The sequence below is a fragment of the Salmo salar genome, chromosome 01 (assembly GCF_965601325.2).
Source record: "Salmo salar chromosome 01, fSalSal1, whole genome shotgun sequence".
Classification (NCBI taxonomy): domain Eukaryota; kingdom Metazoa; phylum Chordata; class Actinopteri; order Salmoniformes; family Salmonidae; genus Salmo; species Salmo salar.
Genome location: NC_138291.1, coordinates 154,022,142 through 154,041,031, shown reverse-complemented (window position 1 = coordinate 154,041,031; position 18,890 = coordinate 154,022,142). Strand labels below are relative to the sequence as shown.

Genomic DNA, 18,890 nt, shown 5'->3' with positions numbered 1-18,890 from the left:
AACATTTGTTTCTTATTTAGATGGGTTGTTTGGTGTGAGGTGGATCTGAGATGGCTTGTAATGACTCAAAGAACAGTCTTGATACACCCCCTTGGTGCTGACTGAAAGGCACACTTGTCTAGGCATTGGCACAAATGGCTATTCAATAAAGCAATCCATGTGCTTTAATAAGACGTCACTGGAGAAACCAAGGGGTCTACCACTGTCAGTTTACACTTGTGGTTGAACAAATAGTATCTTAAGTCATATGTCAATGTCAACAGTATTTATTTTTTTTATAAACAGGTCAAGTATTCATATTTCCCATTAGAATGAAAGGCTATTCATCTGAACTATACAGAGCAGATAGGAACTCTGATATATACAGTCCTTTGGGATAGATACGAGCATAACCAGTTTATTTCCTGCTCCTCTTGGGAAGTGCAGCCAAATCCACTAAGGCACAGTACAGGTGAAGGGCCACCTGTAGACTGGGCTCTGGTCCGCTTCCTTTAGGCAAGGGCAGGAAAGTCTTCTGGGTCGTCAGGGTTTGGGGCCTGTCCCTGCTGGAATCGGGCCTAGGGAGAATCAATCAGTCAACTTATGGGATACCTGTGTATCAACACATGGGTAAGGAATATGCTGCCCAAAGGCCTATTGCAGTGCGACTCAACTGAATGAGACAGGCAGAAAGGCAACAGGCCGAACTGAACCTGCCCACCATCCTTGCTGCCTTTGGCAATGGTTTCAAACACCTGATGTATATCTAACAGGACCCATTCAGTCCAGACATACCTTCTCAGGAGGCTTCTGGGGAGAAATGGTCTCTGGCCGTGTGGCTGGGCCACCTCGTCCACCCCTTCCTCCTCCTCTGGTCCCCCGTGAGGGTCGTCCCAGACTGCCAAAGTCAATCTTCAGCTTGGCTGTGATGTCATTGGCGGGGCGACGGAGGGCTGCAGCGTCATCCTCCTCAACCTCCTCCTGTTGATCAAGAGAAACGAGCACCATATAACTCAGTTTGCTGTAATGCAATGAGGCCCAAAAGAAACAAGCAGTGATATTAAGCATCCTGTTTTTGCAGCATTTGTGCAAATCCTCACCTCAACCTGTTTCTTGGACTTGTGGATGACCACAGAGTCAGAGGGCACAATGGTATCAGCCTTGCGCAGGTTGAACTCCTTCTTGGGCCGGTTTTGTTCCTGTAGGGCTTTCCACTCGTCCAGAGACATCTCCACGGAAACCTCCACCACTGTTTCCCCCTCGCCTTCAGTCTCCGAGGCACTGCAGAGAATCAACAGATTACTATGGGGATGGAAATCTAAACCTGACACTCATTCTATAACTAGAGTAAATGTGAGCATTTAAAATGATAACGTCCGAGTTCAGGGTATGTATAGACCAGAATATGAAGTGAGTATCGTAAAGGATTTGCATAAAGTAGTAAGCTACACATGTATATTATTTGCACTGTCTCACTGTGTGGTCTGATTAACATTGCTGCGCTGGTCAGTCACTTGGCTCTCTCACCGATTTGCTCCAGTCTCTGCGGAATCCGCCACCTCATCTCCATCCCCTCCCTCAGTGGGAGCCCCATCAGCGGCAGCACTAAAATAGCATAAACAGTATAACTACAGTAACAACCATTCAAGACAATTCATATGAAAGTGCTGATGAAGACATGCCAAGCAGCCATCCTGGTTGAGACCCACCTCAATGAGACCCAAAGGAATATATTGGCTCTCATTTTAATATTTTTTCAAGAGACAAGCCACAGCTTGGCTAGTTCCATCCAAATCTCATCTTGTTGACAACTATTTGAAGTCTGAACAACTTCCGTACGGGATTGTACATTTGAATGAGAGCACTGGCTTTTAACACTCACATTTGATTGGGTGCGAGTAGAAATGATATTGCCCATCAGGAGGGGCATTTTCTTGTTTGAGCTTTGTTTCGTTGTTGTGTCCCAGTCTTTTCCAACAGTGTTGGACAATGTTTTAGTAGCCTATGCAGCGCTACCTTCACTAGCTAGCTTGTTGCCAGTCAGAAACCTGTTTGGATCAATGCAAAATATTTGACTGGTTTTCACCTAGACTATACCCCTTTTTATAGTCTTCCTGAGGAAGACTTCAAGGCATTGGAACAGAATGTGAGAAGCCTGGGTTTGAGGCTACTCCTAATAGTCCAAACTAGGACAGCAGAGTACACCTATAGCTACTCAAACACTGAGGCACAGTTAAATGTCTCACATTTAGAGTCCTAATGTGCGTACTCACCTCATGTGGTCCCTCATGGATCCCCAGTTACGTGGACCACTGCCCCCTCGCTTCTCCTCTGGCCTGACACCACTGCAACAGGCAAAAGTTTAAATGTCAACCTAAACTATTTTCTCATAATCCAAGTACAACACTCAGATGCATTGTGAAACAGACAAACTTGATTTAAAAGCAATGTGATAAGTATTGTTCTTACGTTCTATCGCTGCCACTGTGGCGCTCAAACTCCCTTTTGCCTCTCTGGTCAAAGCCATCTGTGGATCTGAAGTTGCTGTTGCCGCGCATTCCTCTTCCACGGCCACCACCTCGGCCCCTTGCGGCACGCTCACCCTGATCCACAGGCCTGTTTTTTTTTTTTGGGGGGGGGGGGGGGGGGGCAAGGTACACATTTCAGCAAATAATCAACCGTTTCTAAATAGATTGTTTAAAAGAGGTTACCATGAAAGAGGTTACCTTGTTTACAGGTTAAAGCTGCCATATAACTTACTGGGCGACCTGACCAAATTCTCACAGAAATACAAATTACTGATCTCATTCTCATTGAAAACAAGTCTACGCAGCGATAGATCTGTTCTATTTCGAGCTTCCCGTTCTTAAGTTGTTTTTGCATCTTACTTTCGGTTTTGTGCACCAGCTTCAAACCATAGACATTAAAACCAGTAGATGATAGGAATACATGGATGATGTCAGCGCTATGGAAAAACGTTTTTGTTTGGCCATTCTGGCGATTGTAATTTACAAAGGCTTTTGGCATAGCTAGGTTGCTATGCAGTAGCCGACCAGCAGAGATTACGACATCACGCTCCAGACTTGACACTTGGGTAGAGCGATAAAAAAAATACGGTGCGATGATATTTTGGCGAATTTCATGGCATGGCAGCATTTTGTTTCTGAAGTTCTAAATATGTTTTAGGAGTTGTGCATGAGCCTAGAAAGGTAAAAAATGAATTCTACGTGGTTTTAGTAGGCTTTCTCCAGTATGGTTTTATTCTCAACCAAACTAGAACAAAACTGACAGTGAAGTTGACCCACTTGGTAATTTATCACTGTATAAAAATACCTTTAGACTATTGTAAACAATCTGTACCGGTTTTCACAATATATTGCCCAGCCCTACACTTGAGGCATGCTTCAAACTAAAAATAGAATATTTTTGTTACTGAAAACACATTTTAGAGCGGTTTAGATGGTACAATGAGTCACTCCGCACTGCTTGTTTAAGTGTACTATTAGAATTTTAGCAACCAGGAAATGGTGGAGCGATCTTGGCATATTGCACCTTTGTTTAATTTGTTAAATTAAATAATTCAGTAATCGCCAGTAAGAAACTGCTAGCCATTGGCTGCTAACAGCTGAGAAGTGCTAGCTAAATGTCAAGCACACAAACAGTCAACTTCAGGAGTAGAGAACACTAGAGAAATTAGGCCGTCGCCCTCTACTGGTGAAAGTAAAAATGGACGAAGATGCACAGTCAAAGACTAATTATTCAGTCAAGGGAAGTTTATTTTTTTATAGAGGCATAAGAAACGTGATAAACAGTGCAGGAAATGAAAAAATGTATTATGTTGGAATTAAACAGTCAACTACGCAAATGAGCAAAAGCTGAGTGCATTAAGGAAATAGACACTTGGCTCAAATAGCCAGTCTAATGCATTCCAGTTGTGTTAAGTTTATTAATCAAAGAAACACCTGAGATATTAATTAAAGTTTTGGGGTAAGGAGTAGGGGTGTGCCAAGTACAGAGACAAAAGGAGAATCGTTAGGGATATGAGGAGTTTGCCGGATACAACGATGTTATGTCATTATCTGTAATCTGAGAAAGTTGCTAAAAAGGTAGCATTTCTCATGTCACTCAAACCGTACAGAATACTTAACCCCAACTGGCTGATTCAGCTGTCAGTAAAGACACCGGCAGGGTGCTGCCTGCTGCCATGATTGATTAGAACAAACATCTCTTCTCTTGTTGTCCTGGACTCGCACCATCTCCCACTTTCACTCACAACTCTCCCTTCCGTCTCCAAACAAAATCAGTAGCGAGGCATTATTCCAGCTATCGATCTGTTTATATTTTCAGATTTGCTGAGGCCATGTTGTAGCAGTTTGTTTAGTACTTTGTCCGGAAACTAAATTCACCAGACACGCGAGTCTCCCTTACCATGATTATTTCTCCGACATGTTCTCCAAACGACAGATCATTAGAAGATAAAATTACACATTTAAATAGTTAATTTTGATTGCACAAATGTTGTAGCATAGGCTACATGTTGGGAGAGAAATTTTGCTCCTCTCGAAAGTAAAACAATGTAGCCTAGGCTACTAGGGCGAGAACATCTGGAATAAATGCAGGCAGCAGTAGCCAGCCATGCATCATTTATGAACCCATTTTGTTGATAATCAGAACTATGAAAGTAAGTCATCTGCATTTCAGATGTCGAGATCGTGAGCAATGTGTGAATGAGTGAAGGAACAGAAGCACTTTAGTACAGGCTTTACTGCAATTCTTGGTTTTTCGAACACAAGTAAAGACAATTCCGAGTTGCCTATCAAGTGTGAAACGGATAGGATTACAAGTATGAAGAGTTCAGCACACCCCTAGTAAGGAGCATGATGGCTCCACCGAAGGCACTGGTTGGCCAGTTGGAGTGAACATGCATACCACTATCCAGTTCTCAGCTCTGCAAAGTGGGGTCAGCATAGAAAGAAAACTGAAGGAAATAGCAGATGTTAATACTTGAATAGCCTATGGCTGTTCACACAGGCAGTGTAAAATGATCAGAATGGGACTATTTCCATTGATCTTCTGGAAAATAACACTTGCCCTTTAATCATCCTGTCTTTTTCGGGGTTGGGCTGCCTGTGTAAAAGCAATCAATGTCATATTCAATCGGTCAAACCAGAAAATTCCCACCTCTATAGTGTATAATAACTAACTACCTTTCAATTGAGTATCCTAGTGGAGCCTCACTGTCGTTCTGCCTCCGATCCCGGAAGGCAACTCGTCTCTCCCCCCTCTCCTCCACCTGGCCAGGTGCACCACGAGGAGGATATTTCTGACCTTCACATAAATAAATGACGAGAAATTATGCAATCACCCCACACACCACCGCCCCCCCCCCCCCCCCCAAACTGGCCACTTCAAAAAGGCCATCAACTGTAGATTCCTAGCTAAACCTAACTAGATAGCTTGTTAGCTAGCATGTGATTGATATAGTTAGAACTAGCTTACAAGCTATACCATGCTAACAACTCCGCGAAAGTTCCAGTGGAAATATAAAGTTAACTACCTAGCACAACCCCCATGATGCACTGAAGTTGGCTAGTTAGAAATCTAGTTAGTTAGCTAACAAGGTAGTTAAGTTAGTTACTACGCCAGCCAGACCACGAACAACATGTGCATAATAACGTGGAATTCCATAACACATGTACAGGAATAGTTCATTATCATTAGTGTCAATTATGCAAGTTTGACACGCCGGAATTGTTTTAGATAACTAACGTTACACCTTAAATGCACCTGACACGTGCCGTCAATACTGCCCATCTTCACGTCAACATTAGCTAGCTAGGCCTACACCCATTGCATTGACTTACCCTGTACAATTTTTGCCTGTGAATGGTTGCCTTCCACAGCATTCAAGGGAGTTCTCTTGTCCTTTTGAGACTCCTTCTTGACAGGTTTGGATGATGTATCAGTTCTTTTTAGCTCATCCTTTTTCTTCTGTTTTTCCACCTGCGCCTGGCGAATAATATCGAAAGGGTCGGCCTCGTCGTCTAAAAGCTGACCAAAACGGTTTGTCACGGCGCACCCAAAACCAGCACTTTCGGTGGGATCTTCAACTATACCCTTCATGTTGAGACTGTTTTTCAAAATCAGCTGGAAGAAAACCTGGGTTACATACAATGCTAAAGCTAATGAATTTTTTTTTACGAACCGAATGATTCAAGAACAAACATATTGACCTGTGATTAAATTATGAACATCCCCTGCATTAAGTTCGAACCTGGCAGGCTACAGCATTTGAGCATGCGGTATGTCCAAAATGGCGGATCATTTATATACAACCCCGCCCCATAATATTACAATATTATTCATGAGGTGTTAAAGAAACACACCACGTTAACGTCATCATAGCGTAAAGGCATGCTTTTGGGTAGGGTTTTTTGGCACTTATTTCTATCATGATCAATTAGGTTTTCTGCAGGTATAAATTTCATAGCTGTTATTTAATTGACACAAGCTGTCTCCAAACAATCAATGGGCGCATTCGATCACTTTTGTCAAGAGGTTGGTCACCGCCATTCAAAGTGTGTTGCAGCATGCCACCCTGCATCATGCCACCCTGCATCCCACTGCTGGCTTACCTCTGAGGCTAAGCAGGGTCAGTCCCTGGATAGGAGACCAGATACTGCAGGAAATGGTGTTGAAGGGCCAGTAGGGGGCACTCTTCCCCAAAGAGATCCCAGGGCAGTGAAGGGGTCATTGCCCTGTGTAAGGTGCTGTCTTTCAGATGGGATGTTCAATGGGTGTCCCAGATCTCTGTGGTCATTAAAAATCTCATGGCATTTATCGTAAGAGTAGGGGAGTTATCCCTGGTGTCATGGCTAAATTCCCAACCTGACCCCATTCCATAATGGCTACCTTAATCATTAGCATATATCACCTCTCCAGCTGATGTGTTCTGGCACAAAAATGGTTGCTGTGCATCACTCAGGTGGGTACTACACATTGAATGAGGTGAATTTCACCCTACTATGTAAAGTGCTTTGAGTACCTCAGTTGGTAGAAAATAACTATATAAAGCCTATTAATTATTATGGGGATAAAAATTGTCCAACTCACAGATTATCCATTACATTGACCAGATACTCAAGTGGTAGCTCCAATAATGAAAATAAATGTCTTCAAAAAAGGAAGGCAGTCGTGAGACGTGAACAACAGGCACAACTCTGCTAAAGTTTTTTCTCTAAATTACATCAGTACACGTAACTACATAAGCATTACGAAACTTCTATTAGAGCAAATAAGCCATTCCATTTTTTTATTTTTTATCAACAAATACCTTTGAAACGGCCTATGTGGCATCCATGTGAGTCAGAAACAGTTATTCGAGAGTCAAAATGTACTACAACGTGTAAATAGGATAATTTTGGTCATAAAGTGAGTCTCGTCTGAAACAGTTTGGAACATCCGTGAATCCCAACGGGTAAATTAAGGTTGGGTTTTGATTTGACGATGTCCATTTACCCACTAACATTGTGTGTACCGCTGCGGTGATTGCTCTCTATCCAATAGCATAGACAGTGAGACAGACCTGCCCAGCAGCTCTGACTGACTACATAATACATGTTGCACATTTTTTTACTTAAGAAAAAACAAACATCTTCACTAGATGTCAAATTGCGCAACTAAAACATCCTCGGGAAAAAACTCAATAAATCCGCAATGAATTTTGACGTTATCTTAGATTCATTCTGGGGTTCTGAGGAAGTGAAATAGTCAACAGTACAGAAGTCCAGAGATATTCACTAGTTATGCCGAGATCATGACCGCTACATAACAAACGTTTTGTCGCGATCACGAGAAATGATAAATGACTGGATCTATTGATGATAGATTGACAGTATAACTTAAGCGACAGCTCACGGTGGATCAGCACATACTTTTTTAGTGATGGCTACACTAAGGGATGGTACATTTCATTTTAACATTATGCTTTCATGTGTTTGGAGCTCTTTGTCATTTATAAATTAGAACGTTAGCAAGCTAAATGTCCATTACCTTGAGCTAAGACTTCGTAGTTCAACTAAGCCCTCCTGGGGTATTTCAGCCCTGAATGATGCCTGACTGTCAGCCCTGTCTCCCAGGCTGCGTGCCACCCCCAAAACCACAGCCAATCGCATGCAAGGAACAGCAGTTAACTTTGCTAGTATTGTGAGCTAGGAACCAACAGGTGAAGAAACAGGATATGGAGGGAGGCTGGCATGGTTACACGTGCTCTGCAGTTGTGAGGCTGGTTGGATGTACTGCCAAATTCTCTAAAATGAGTTTGGAGACAGCTTATGGTAAAGAAATTAACATTACATTATCTGGCAATAGCTCTGGAGCACATTCCTGCAGTCAGCGTGACAAAACTTGAGACACCTGTGACATTGTGTTGTAACACTGCACATTTTAGTAGAATTGTTTTGTTCCCAGCATAAGGTGGACCTGTGCAATGACCATGCTGTTTAATCAGTCTTGATTTTCTACACCTGTCAGGTGGATGGATTATCTTGGCAAAGGAGAAAAGCTCACCAACAGAAATGTAAACAAATTTGTGCACAAACAGAGAAATAACCTTTTTGTGCGTATGGAAAATGTCTAGGATCTTTTATTTCTGCCATTGAAACATGGGATCAACACTTAAATACCAAAGATGTTTAATTTTCTTCTGTGTATTCGTTTCAAACGAAAATTAAGAAATATATCCCTTAATTTAACCAGGTGTTGATCTTATCTTTTGCACAGTGCTGCTGCAAAAAAATACATTTTTCATCATACCCCCAAAACATCAGAAAATAATACAATTAGGACTCAAGAGAGCCTTGAAAAGGCCTGTCTTAAACAGTGGAGGCGCCTCAGAGGAGGAAGAGGAGACATATCCCCAGTGAATTTCATACAAATGCTAAAACACTTAAACAGTTACCCTTCTTAGATAAAACTAATACTAAATATAAAGTAATTGATTAAAACACTTTTGGAAATAAGGTCTACATTAGCCTCAACAGCACTCTGTAGGGTAGCACCATTGTGTAGCCGGAGGACAGCTAGCTTCCGTCCTCCTCAGAGTACATTGATTTCAATACAAATCCTAGGAGGCTCATGGTTCTCACCCCCTTCCATAAACTTACAGTAATTATGACAACTTCCAGAGGACGTCCTCCAACCTATCAGAGCTCTTGCAGCCTGAACTGACATGCTCTCCACCCAATCAAAGGATCAGATAATTAATATAGTACTGAAAGCATAAGCTACAGCTAGCTAGAACTGCATTAAATGTGTTGAGTAGTTGACTCAGAGAAAGAAAATGTAACAGTTTTGAACAAATTAATTTCTTCCTAAGAAAATGAAATATTTTATGCATTTCCAATTCAACAAAACTGTATGAATAAGTCTTGAAATGGCTTATATACACTTTCTAAATATAACAAAATCAAATACAACTAAGATTTCACATTCCATATAACTAAAATATATATTTGTATGTTTAGTTACAGAAAATGTGAATATTTTCTTAAGGTCTCTTGATCAAAATGTCTGCCCCCATCGCTGTGAACGTCTCAGAGCTCTAGCTTGTCCATCGATGACAAACAGAAAGTGTATTTAAAAATGTGAATTTTTTTAGATTAATTGCTATAAATCGATCTCTGCTACCCTGACGAAACCACTCTCTCCTGCGGCATTACGATGTAATGATTGCAGCCACGTGCTTTGTCAATGGCTGCGATGTGGGACTCAGACAGGACAATTAGACGAGCTAATGAAATGGTAGGAAAAACATGCCAGCTTTAAGTCCTTTCAGATTTCACATCCTACGTCACAGGTTCAGAAAATACTACTGCGTCCGTGGGAACCAGGGCTATCGCTCAATGCAAGCCATTAAGATCTACGGTGTCCACAGATCGATTTAGAAGTGATCATGACGGTAAGAAGCGGTACCAGAACATCTAAGAGGTTTTAAAAAGGTATACCCAAGTCTTTCCTCCATCATATGAAACTGAACATCTATGAAGTAAGCCAATCCTATTATGCAGAGTGATCATGTGAGCAGTTTTCTTCAGTGATCCTGTACATTCTGTCCATGGACTGTTTTCTGGTTGAACTTGCACTTATGAACTTTCAGATTTCGGCTACAGGCATAGGCATTCCCACATTTTTTGCACACAAATGCTTTGACACCAGTGTGCACACGCTGGTGAAATACTACATGACTACTCTGGGAGAAACTCTTGCCACATTCATTACAAGCATATGGTCTCTCCCCTGTGTGAGTATGCATGTGTATTACAAGAGTATTCTTACACATGAACCCTTTCCCACAATTGCGACATTTGAATGGCCTCTCCCATGTGACTGCGCATGTGTATTTCAAGAGTAGCCTTAAACATGTAACATTTCCCACAAATGAGACAGTTGAATGTTTTTTCTCCTATGTGAGTGCGCATGTGCTGATCCAACACAGATCTGTAACAGAAGCCTTTACCACAGTAGCTGCAGACATGTGACTTTGGCCCAGTGTTCTGCGGTCTTGAATGACGTTGAGATGGCAGGTGAATCATCTTGTGTTTCTTGACGTAGGCATGCGAGGTGAAGCCTTGCCCACAAATATCACACAAGTAAGGCTTTTCACCAGTGTGACTGCGTTGATGTATCTTAAGGGTTGTTGAACGGGTAAAACCTTTACCACAAGTATTACAAACATACAATTTCTGCCCTGTGTGAGACAGCTTGTGTCTTTTGAGATTGCCTGCGTTACTGAACATATGCCATTTGAGCCTAGCTGCATCAGGGAGATGTTTGCCACAAACATCACAGGCGTACCGGTGGTCTCTTTGCCTGGTATGGATGATGGCCATATGACGTTTGAGAGCACTTGCACCCCTGAAGCATTTGCCACATGAATTACAGACAGGCTTTTGTCCAGTGTGGGTGGTTTTATGTCTTTCAAAAGAGCGTGGGAGATGGAAACGCTTGCCGCATACATCACAGACTAATGGTTTCTCTCTGGTATGGGCAAGAGCATGTGCTTTGAGCTGGCTTTCCCGACAGTAACTCTTACCGCATAAACCACAGACAAAAGGTTTCTCTCCAGTATGTAGTCATATGATCTTTAAGACTGGTTGAAAGACGAAAATGTTTTACTCCGGTATGGATGGTCAGATGATCTCAGAGTGCGTGCAAATGAAACATTTCTCACATACACGACATGCAAAAGCTTTTTCTAGACTAACATGGCCTTTTCTAATGACATCTATGAATTGTTCTCTGATGATAAGATAAGGATGAAAATGAACAGAAAAGCTTGCCACAGGTTTCACAGCAATACTTCTTCTCCGAGTGCTCTGCCTTATGACGCTTCCATATTGGCCATGATCGAAAGGTTTTTGGACACAAAGAGCAGATGTATGCCTTTTCCGGGTGATCACTGAAGTTGTGCCGTTTTAGCGTACCTTCCCCACAGAACGATTTCACACATGTTGTGCAGGTGTGCAGAGTTGGATTGAGAACCCTATGTTTGACGAAAGCTTTTCTCAAAGCAAACTTCTTCCTACAATCTGTGCATTTGAAGGGCTTGTCTGTAGAATGCACAACCAAGAGATGATTATTACACCCATTCTTCGTACCAAAACCTTTCCCACACTGTGGGCAGCTAAAGGGTTTGGTGTGATGATTACGGTGGGCTTTAAAAGTGCATCTCCAATTGAAATACTTTCCACAAAAGTCGCAAATGAAGGGCACCTTCACTGCTCTGGCATCACTTGCATCTGAATTTTGGTCTGTATTTGAAGAATCACCATTCTGGACATCTTCTCCAATCCTGCCTGGGTTTGGCTCCGTGTTTGAGGGCTGTCTGTCTTGTTTCTCTGGGTCTGATGAAGGTGAGAGCTGGGGATTAAGGTGAACTACCTCTTGATGATCAAATTCAGAGAGCAATACCACATCTGCAACAGAGAGGGTCATTGTCGTTGTTGAGGCGTAAATGTAAAACAAACTACTGCATTACATGTATGAATAAGATGGTGGATATTAACTAACATTTCTCATAAATAATTTAAAAACAGCAAACAACGTACCCATTAGGGCTGGGACGATACCAATATCGCAATATTTTTTCCATGGCTAAAATCTTTGGTTCTTTAAAAACTTGCTGTATGTAAAATATTGTGCGCTATAGCTTGGGAAATGAATAAATGTGACTGGATGACAATGTTTTCAACATTAGGTCTGTTTCCCTAAAGTTAAACCCGCTTTGTTTTGTTTCCTTGCCACGATACTAACGAGTATTGCAAACATAATTCCTTAACAGTCTAATTGGTGGCATTTTACCCTATAAATGCATAGGAACAATAATATTAAATGGTTTTGACTGATTGTCCTTAGTATCCTTAAATCATAAACACTGACTAAAAAAAGTTGGCTTAATTAATGGTAGTGGTGCCACAACGTCATTAGCTTACTGATTCAAGTACTACGTTTCATAAAATTACAGCACACGTTATGGCTAATTGACTTCACTATATCCAGTGTAATTCTGCCCATACCTCCAATAGATTCCCCTCCACACTGGGCATCTTCTCCATTCCTGCCTGAGTTTGGCTCCGTGTTTCTCTGGTCATCTTGTGTCTCTGAGGCAGGTGAGGTCTGGGGGTTAAAGTCATCCTCCTCTTGATGAGCACTCTCAGAGACAGGGTCAGTGCAGTAGTTGTGGAAATGAAGACTGTCCCCTAAAAAAACAGTATGAGTATTTAAAAAGACATGCATCAAAACACCATAAGAATACTTCACATTCAAAATCAGATAGCTAAGAATTGTACTCTAGTGTTTGATATAATGAACTCAGATTGTAAAAGGTCTTGTCTTTTTAGTTAGATATGTCTAATAATCAGCCTAGTATTCATCGTGTTTGTTGTTCCCAGATAATGTTAAGGCAGCTAGCCAAATGGGTCAATTAGGAGTACAAATTGCAAATCAAATTTTATTGATCACATATATTTAGCTGATGTTAATGCGGGTGTAGCAAAATGCTTGTGTTCCTAGCTCCAACAGTGCAGTAGAATCTAACAATTCTTAACAATACACACACCAATCTAAAAAGTAAAATAATGGAATTAAGAAATACATAAATATTAGACTGAGCAATGTCGGAGTGGTATTGACTAAAATTCAGTAGAATACAGTATATTCACATGAGATGAGTAAAGCAGTATATAAACATGAAAGAATAGAACACAGTATATACACATATGAGATGAGTAAAGCAGTATATAAACATTAAAGTGACTAGTGTTCCATTACTAAAGTGGTCAGTGATTCCAAGTCTATGTATATAAAACAGGGTTGCGTAACCGGGTGGAAGCCAGCTAGTGATGGCTATTTAACAGTCTGATGACCTTGAGATAGAAGCTGTATTTCAGTCTCCGGGTCCCAGCTTTGATGCGCCTGTACTGACCTCGCTTTCTGGATGGTAGCGGGCTGAACAGGCAGTGGCTCGGGTGGTTGTTGTCCTTTGATCTTTTTGGCCTTCCTGTGACATCAGGTGCTGTAGGTGTCCTGGAGGGCAGGTAGTTTGCCCTCGTGATGTGTTGGGCAGACCGCACCACCCTCTTCAGAGCCCTGCGGTTGCGGGCGATGTAGTTGCCGTACCAGGCAGTGATACAGCCCGACAGGATGCTCTCAATTGGAGCATCTGTCAAAGTTTGAGGGTTTTAGGTGCCAAGCCAAATTTCTTCAGCCTCCTGAGGTTGAAGGGGCGCTTCTGCGATCGACTAGTTGGCGACCACTGGTCTAGGGTGGCCCGGTAAGGCGGCGGTGATATGATCCTTGACTAGTCTCTCAAAGCACTTCATGATGACAGAAGTCAGTGCTACGGGGCGATAGTCATTTAGTTCAGTTACCTTTGCTTTCTTGGGTACAGGAACTATGGTGGACATCTTGAAGGATGTGGGGACAGCAGACTGGGATAGGGAGAGATTGAATATGTCCGTAAATACTCCAGCCAGCTGGTCTGCACATGATCTGAAGATGCGGCTAGGGATGCCGTCTGGGCCGGCAGCCTTGCGAGGATTTACACACTTAAATGTCTTACTCACGTCGGCCACAGAGAAGGTCCTTGGTAGCAGGCCACGTCGATGGCACTGTGTTATCCTCAAAGCCAGCAAAAAAGGTGTTTAGCTTGTCCGGAAGCAAGATGCCGGTGTCCGCGACGGGGCTGGTTTTCCCTTTGTAGTCCGTGATTGTCTGTAGACCCTGCCACATACGTCTCGTGTCTGAGCCGTTGAATTGCGACTCCACTTTGTCTCTGTACCGTTTTTCCTGTTTGATTGCCTTACCAGAGAATAACTACACTTTTTGTATTCGGCCATATTCCCAGTCACCTTGCCATGGTTAAATGCGGTGGTTCCTTCTTTTAGTTTTGCGCAAATGCTAAAACATCTATCCACGGTTTCTGGTTTGGGTTGGTTTTAAGTCAGAGTGGGTACAACATCTCCTATACACCTCCTGATTAACTCAGTCAACGTATCTGTGTATTAGTCAACGTTATTCTCAGAGGCTACCTGGAACATATCCCAGTCCGAGTGATTAATAGACCTTAGCATGGGTACTTCCTGTTTGAGTTTCTGCCTATAGGAAGGGAGGAGCAAAATGGAGTCATGATCAGATTTGCCTAAGGGGGGGGGGGGGGGGCTTGTAGGCAATAAATGCAGCCTCAGGATATGTGGTTTCCAGTTTGTATAAAGTCCAGTGTAGTTCTTTGAGGGCAGTCGTGGTATTGGCTTGAGGGGGAATATACACGGCTGTGACTATAACCAAAGAGAATTCTCTTGGGAGGTAATACGGTCAGCATTTCATTGTGAGGTATTCTAGGTTGGGTAAACAAAAGGATTTGAGTTTCTGTATGTTATCACAATCACACCATGGAGTAGTTAATCATGAAACATACACCTCTGCCTTTCTTATTCCCGGAGAGTTCTTTATTCCTGTCTGCGTGATGTACTGAGAACCCAGCTGGCTGTATGGACAGGGACAGTATATCCCGACAGAGCCATGTTTCTGTGAAACAATGTATGGTACAATCCCTGATGTCTCTGGATGTAAATCCTCGCCCTGAACTCGTCTACTTTATTGTCCAGAAACTGAACATTAGCGAGTAATATACCCAAAGAGGTGGATGGTGTGCACACCTCCTGTCGGACTAGAAGTCCACTTCGAATACATCACAGCCGGAGGTGTTTTGGTACAGCCTCTGGAATAAGTTTAATTGCCCTGGGGGGTACGAACAAAGGATCCAACTCGGGAAAGTCGTATTCCTGGTCGTAACGCTGGTGAGTTACCGCTGCTCTGATATCCAAAAGTTATTACCGGCTGTATGTAATAACACAAAATTCTGGGCTAATAATGTAAGAAATAACACAAAAAACAAAACACTGCAAAGTTGCTTAGGCGTTAGAAGCAGACCTGCCATATCTGTCGGCACCATTAAGTCCCACTAGTCTAGAACAGGGGTTCCCAAACTTTTTCCACTTGTGGTTACTAAAAAAACAAAAAAATAAAACATTAACCGACATGGGCTAGTTCATCTGGACATTTCTGACAAGTTATAAATAGCTCTCTAAGGCTCTCTAAGGTATGCAATGACTAACATGACACGAGGAACTGGTGATGAACTACCCAATTTCGAAATTGCAGCTTGTGCACTCTACTATTACAACTTTCAAGAGTAAGTTTAAAGCCGGACTGAGTTCCGCAGCCCCCCTGCCGCCCCCTCGCCCCACAGTTTGCGAACCACTGGTCTAGAACACTTGCTGGATTTGGATGACAGCTATACATTTACACACAATTAGCATACTTCAGCTCACACCTTTGAATGACCAATGATTAAATGATCAATGTACGTGGAAGCATTTATTAGCTGCTATATCCAGAAATAATTCAAGAAATTACTAATTTCTCAAGTATTTCTGATATAGCCTATGGGTGTGTACCTCTCGGTGCTCCTTCCTCTGTCCCCCTTGCCCGACTGACACGCCTCTGGGCGCTCATGCCTGTGGCAGTCTTCTCCCTTTCGACCATGATCACCTTAACATGGCCATTTTTTCCAATGATGTTTTACCCAACATCATCATGAATGATGAAAATTGTCTCTGAAAGATTAAAATATGAAGTTAGTGACCTAGCAGGTTCCAACTGATGTTCAGGTAGCTAACTAGGTTGGCTAACGACAATTCAGTCACAGATGAAAGGAGAAGTATCTTTGATTCAATGCCCATCTACTGTTAGTTAGCCATCTACAGTTAGCTGGTTAGCTGGGCTGTATTCATTACGTCTTCCAACAGAAACCGTTAAAGAACCAAATAAACGTTTCAAAACCGGGAGGGACCTTCACAGAATTTGGCCATAACAAACTCGTTTTCGTTAAACGTTTGGAGTATACGATCTGCTGCATAACGTTTTACAACAGACGACCCCTGGGGTGATATCGTTATTCCGTAAACAGTTTATTCCAAACGTTTAAAGAAAACGAGTTTGTATTGGCCAAATTTTGGTAGGTCCCTCCCCGTTTCTTTCTGTTTGTTTCCTTGAATAAACGCTTCAACTGTTTCCGTTGGAAAACGTTTTCCAACGGAATTTGACAAACGAATACACCCATTGTAAAAGTCTGTGCTTAACAAACTGTTACTAGTAACTCGCAAACTGTTATGTAACTTAGCTAGTTAGCCAAGTTTGTCGGCATTCGACAGCAAATTCGTAGTCCCAACAACCGACCAAATGTGCAGTCACTGTCTTGGTTTTGTTCACACGTTGAAGCCTACTCTTCAGCAAAATACTTTCCTCATTCTGCTGGACCAACTTTAGAGGCATAACAGCAGCAGAGCACTCATCGAGGAGTCTGCCCATCTCCGCAACTGCCGCTGCAACTAATACCTCGACAATGGTAGATAATTGTCTCTGAAAAGCCTCGTTAATCAACATTGCTGCAAGCTAACAGTTCTTAAAAGATTCATGAATCTCAAAAAAATATGTAAGGTTCTTATTATACCTCAGTGATTTCGACAGCTAATACCAGCAATTTAAATGTTTGCGGAAATGATGGTGCTCTGCTTCTTCTTCGTTGAGATTTTATGGCGTTCCACAATTTGCATTGTATTGCCGCCACCAACTGGATGGCCCTGGGAAAAAAAACATTTAAAAAGTAAATTCTATTACGGGGCGTTACACTTCAAACATTCCGCTCCTGTTTTGGTCTGATATCCCTAGTAAATGGTTCCAATTGATGGCCAATTTGCTATTTTTCTGTTTTCAGCCACAGCATAGATTAGACAGAAACGGTGTAGATTGATATGAGTCTTTTGCTGCATTCATAACCAAGTCGGAAGGTGGTATTTATCACATACTACTTTGAAAATCCAATTGAACGTCCCTCCAACTCGCAATAGCAGGCGTGCATAAAGATGCACTTATCACAAATGCTTAGTTTGCTATGTTAGCCATATTATAGATGGCTCTACATTATGTTTTTGTGTCGGCATTAGCACGGTGTCCATGATCCAATTCTAGCTCCCAAAACGCAAGCAATTTGAAAAAACGAGATAGTAGATTGTGCTGATTTATTGGTACATTTGAATTATGTTGCGCCCCATAGTTTAAAAACTCTGGATACTGCTAAAAAAAAGTGTCGCATCTGTACTCTGCCATCTTTAAACACGTTTGCCATTACTAGTGGGAAACTTGTAAGACTCAGACTTCTCCCACATGCTGACTTGTCACGTCACCTACTAAGGAAATTACCTTCGATAACAGCATTTATACAAAAATATGGTTTCTGAACACTATCATTTGTTTACAAGCATTATTGTCATAGCTTGTTGGCCACATTTTACTGCATTGTTAGGAACAAGTATTTCGCTGCACCCTCTATAACATCTGCTAAACTGTGTACATACATGATCAATAACCTTTCTTTGGATTTGGTCATCAGGGCCGGACAGTCATTTGATTTCCTGTCCCGAGTAGCGCAGAGGTCTAAGGCACTGCATCTCAGTGCAAGAGACATCCCTACAGAACCTGGTTCGAATCCGGATGTGATTTGGAGTACTATAGGGCGGTGCACAATTGGCCCAAAGTCGGTCGGGTTTGGCTATCATTGTAAATAAGAATTTGTTCTTAACTGACTTGCCTAGTTAAATAAAATAAAATCTATAGGGGGCATGCTTTTTTTTTCTTCACTGGACCTACTGTGTAATTTTTAATGGGTTTTAGAGAGTTATACAATTTCAATTAAATGTATTATTTTAATGTGGCATGAACGAACACAACCAAATGGTTTGATCTGATTGTCAAAAAAAAAATTGCTTCAAAAAGTAGGTTACCTTTGTACTTTCTTCCAAAACAATTTCAGTATGAGAAATAGGGGTGTGCCGACCTGACCATACTCCTATAAGTAATTAACAGTTAATAGTAGGATGATACTTGTGATAGTAAAAACACAGATGTGTTTTAAGACTTCTAAATAGATGTTGGCAAAATACCAATCTCCTTGCAAAAATAAACTGCAGATTAGGAGCTGTGCACGGAGAGGTCTGTGTCCTTGATTTGCAGCGGGCAGTTTTCTGTCACTCAGAATGCACATAAACGTTTCATATTTTCTCCCTACCCTCGCCCCACTTATTAGATACTATGCACATTGATAGCTTGAGCTGTTCTACCCTTTGATGCATCATAGTAGCAGGCTAACAGAAGGCAGCATCAAAGAAATTATCACACTGAAACATGCAAGGAGAAGTGGTCTGGTGAAATTATGAACTGAGTGGACATAGAAATACAGCGTCGCTCGATCTAATCAGAGCAGCAGGACAAACATAGAGCCCGCCCTTCTATTT

The 18,890-nt window shown here is 42.0% G+C and overlaps 2 protein-coding genes across 3 annotated transcripts; both read right to left on the bottom strand.

The window, feature by feature from the left end:
• Window positions 1-251: 251 nt before the first annotated feature.
• LOC100286733 (Intracellular hyaluronan-binding protein 4) lies at window positions 252-6,247 on the bottom strand. Its single transcript, NM_001146673.1, is given in 8 exon segments — window positions 252-557; window positions 775-960; window positions 1,080-1,260; window positions 1,507-1,584; window positions 2,253-2,324; window positions 2,449-2,595; window positions 5,187-5,307; window positions 5,844-6,247. Coding segments are annotated over 8 exon segments (1,110 nt in total). The 5' UTR covers window positions 6,103-6,247; the 3' UTR covers window positions 252-491.
• A 2,344-nt stretch (window positions 6,248-8,591) lies between these two features.
• Window positions 8,592-17,160, bottom strand: LOC106566644 (uncharacterized). Of its 2 annotated transcripts, none has more exons than XM_082955376.1 (4): window positions 17,051-17,160; window positions 15,996-16,154; window positions 12,555-12,737; window positions 8,592-11,954 (listed from the first exon to the last, which is right to left on the bottom strand). In XM_082955376.1, exons 2-4 carry the CDS (start codon window positions 16,081-16,083, stop codon window positions 11,254-11,256), a joined length of 972 nt encoding a protein of 323 aa, XP_082811502.1. In that variant the 5' UTR covers window positions 16,084-16,154; window positions 17,051-17,160; the 3' UTR covers window positions 8,592-11,253. The 2 variants fall into 2 exon arrangements, with proteins under 2 accessions (XP_082811502.1, XP_013990356.3); XM_014134881.3 differs by having other exon boundaries at window positions 16,792-17,148.
• Window positions 17,161-18,890: the final 1,730 nt, after the last annotated feature.

Excerpts from the sequence above, each read along its gene's own strand:
- LOC106566644 (XM_082955376.1), bottom strand. The coding sequence starts at position 16,083 with ATGGTCGAAAGGGAGAAGACTGCCACAGGCATGAGCGCCCAGAGGCGT. Across the intron at positions 12,738-15,995 it reads AGAGGAAGGAGCACCGAGAG|GGGACAGTCTTCATTTCCAC; the intron begins GTACACACCCAT and ends CTGTTTTTTTAG. Across the intron at positions 11,955-12,554 it reads TGGAGGGGAATCTATTGGAG|ATGTGGTATTGCTCTCTGAA; the intron begins GTATGGGCAGAA and ends TCTCTGTTGCAG.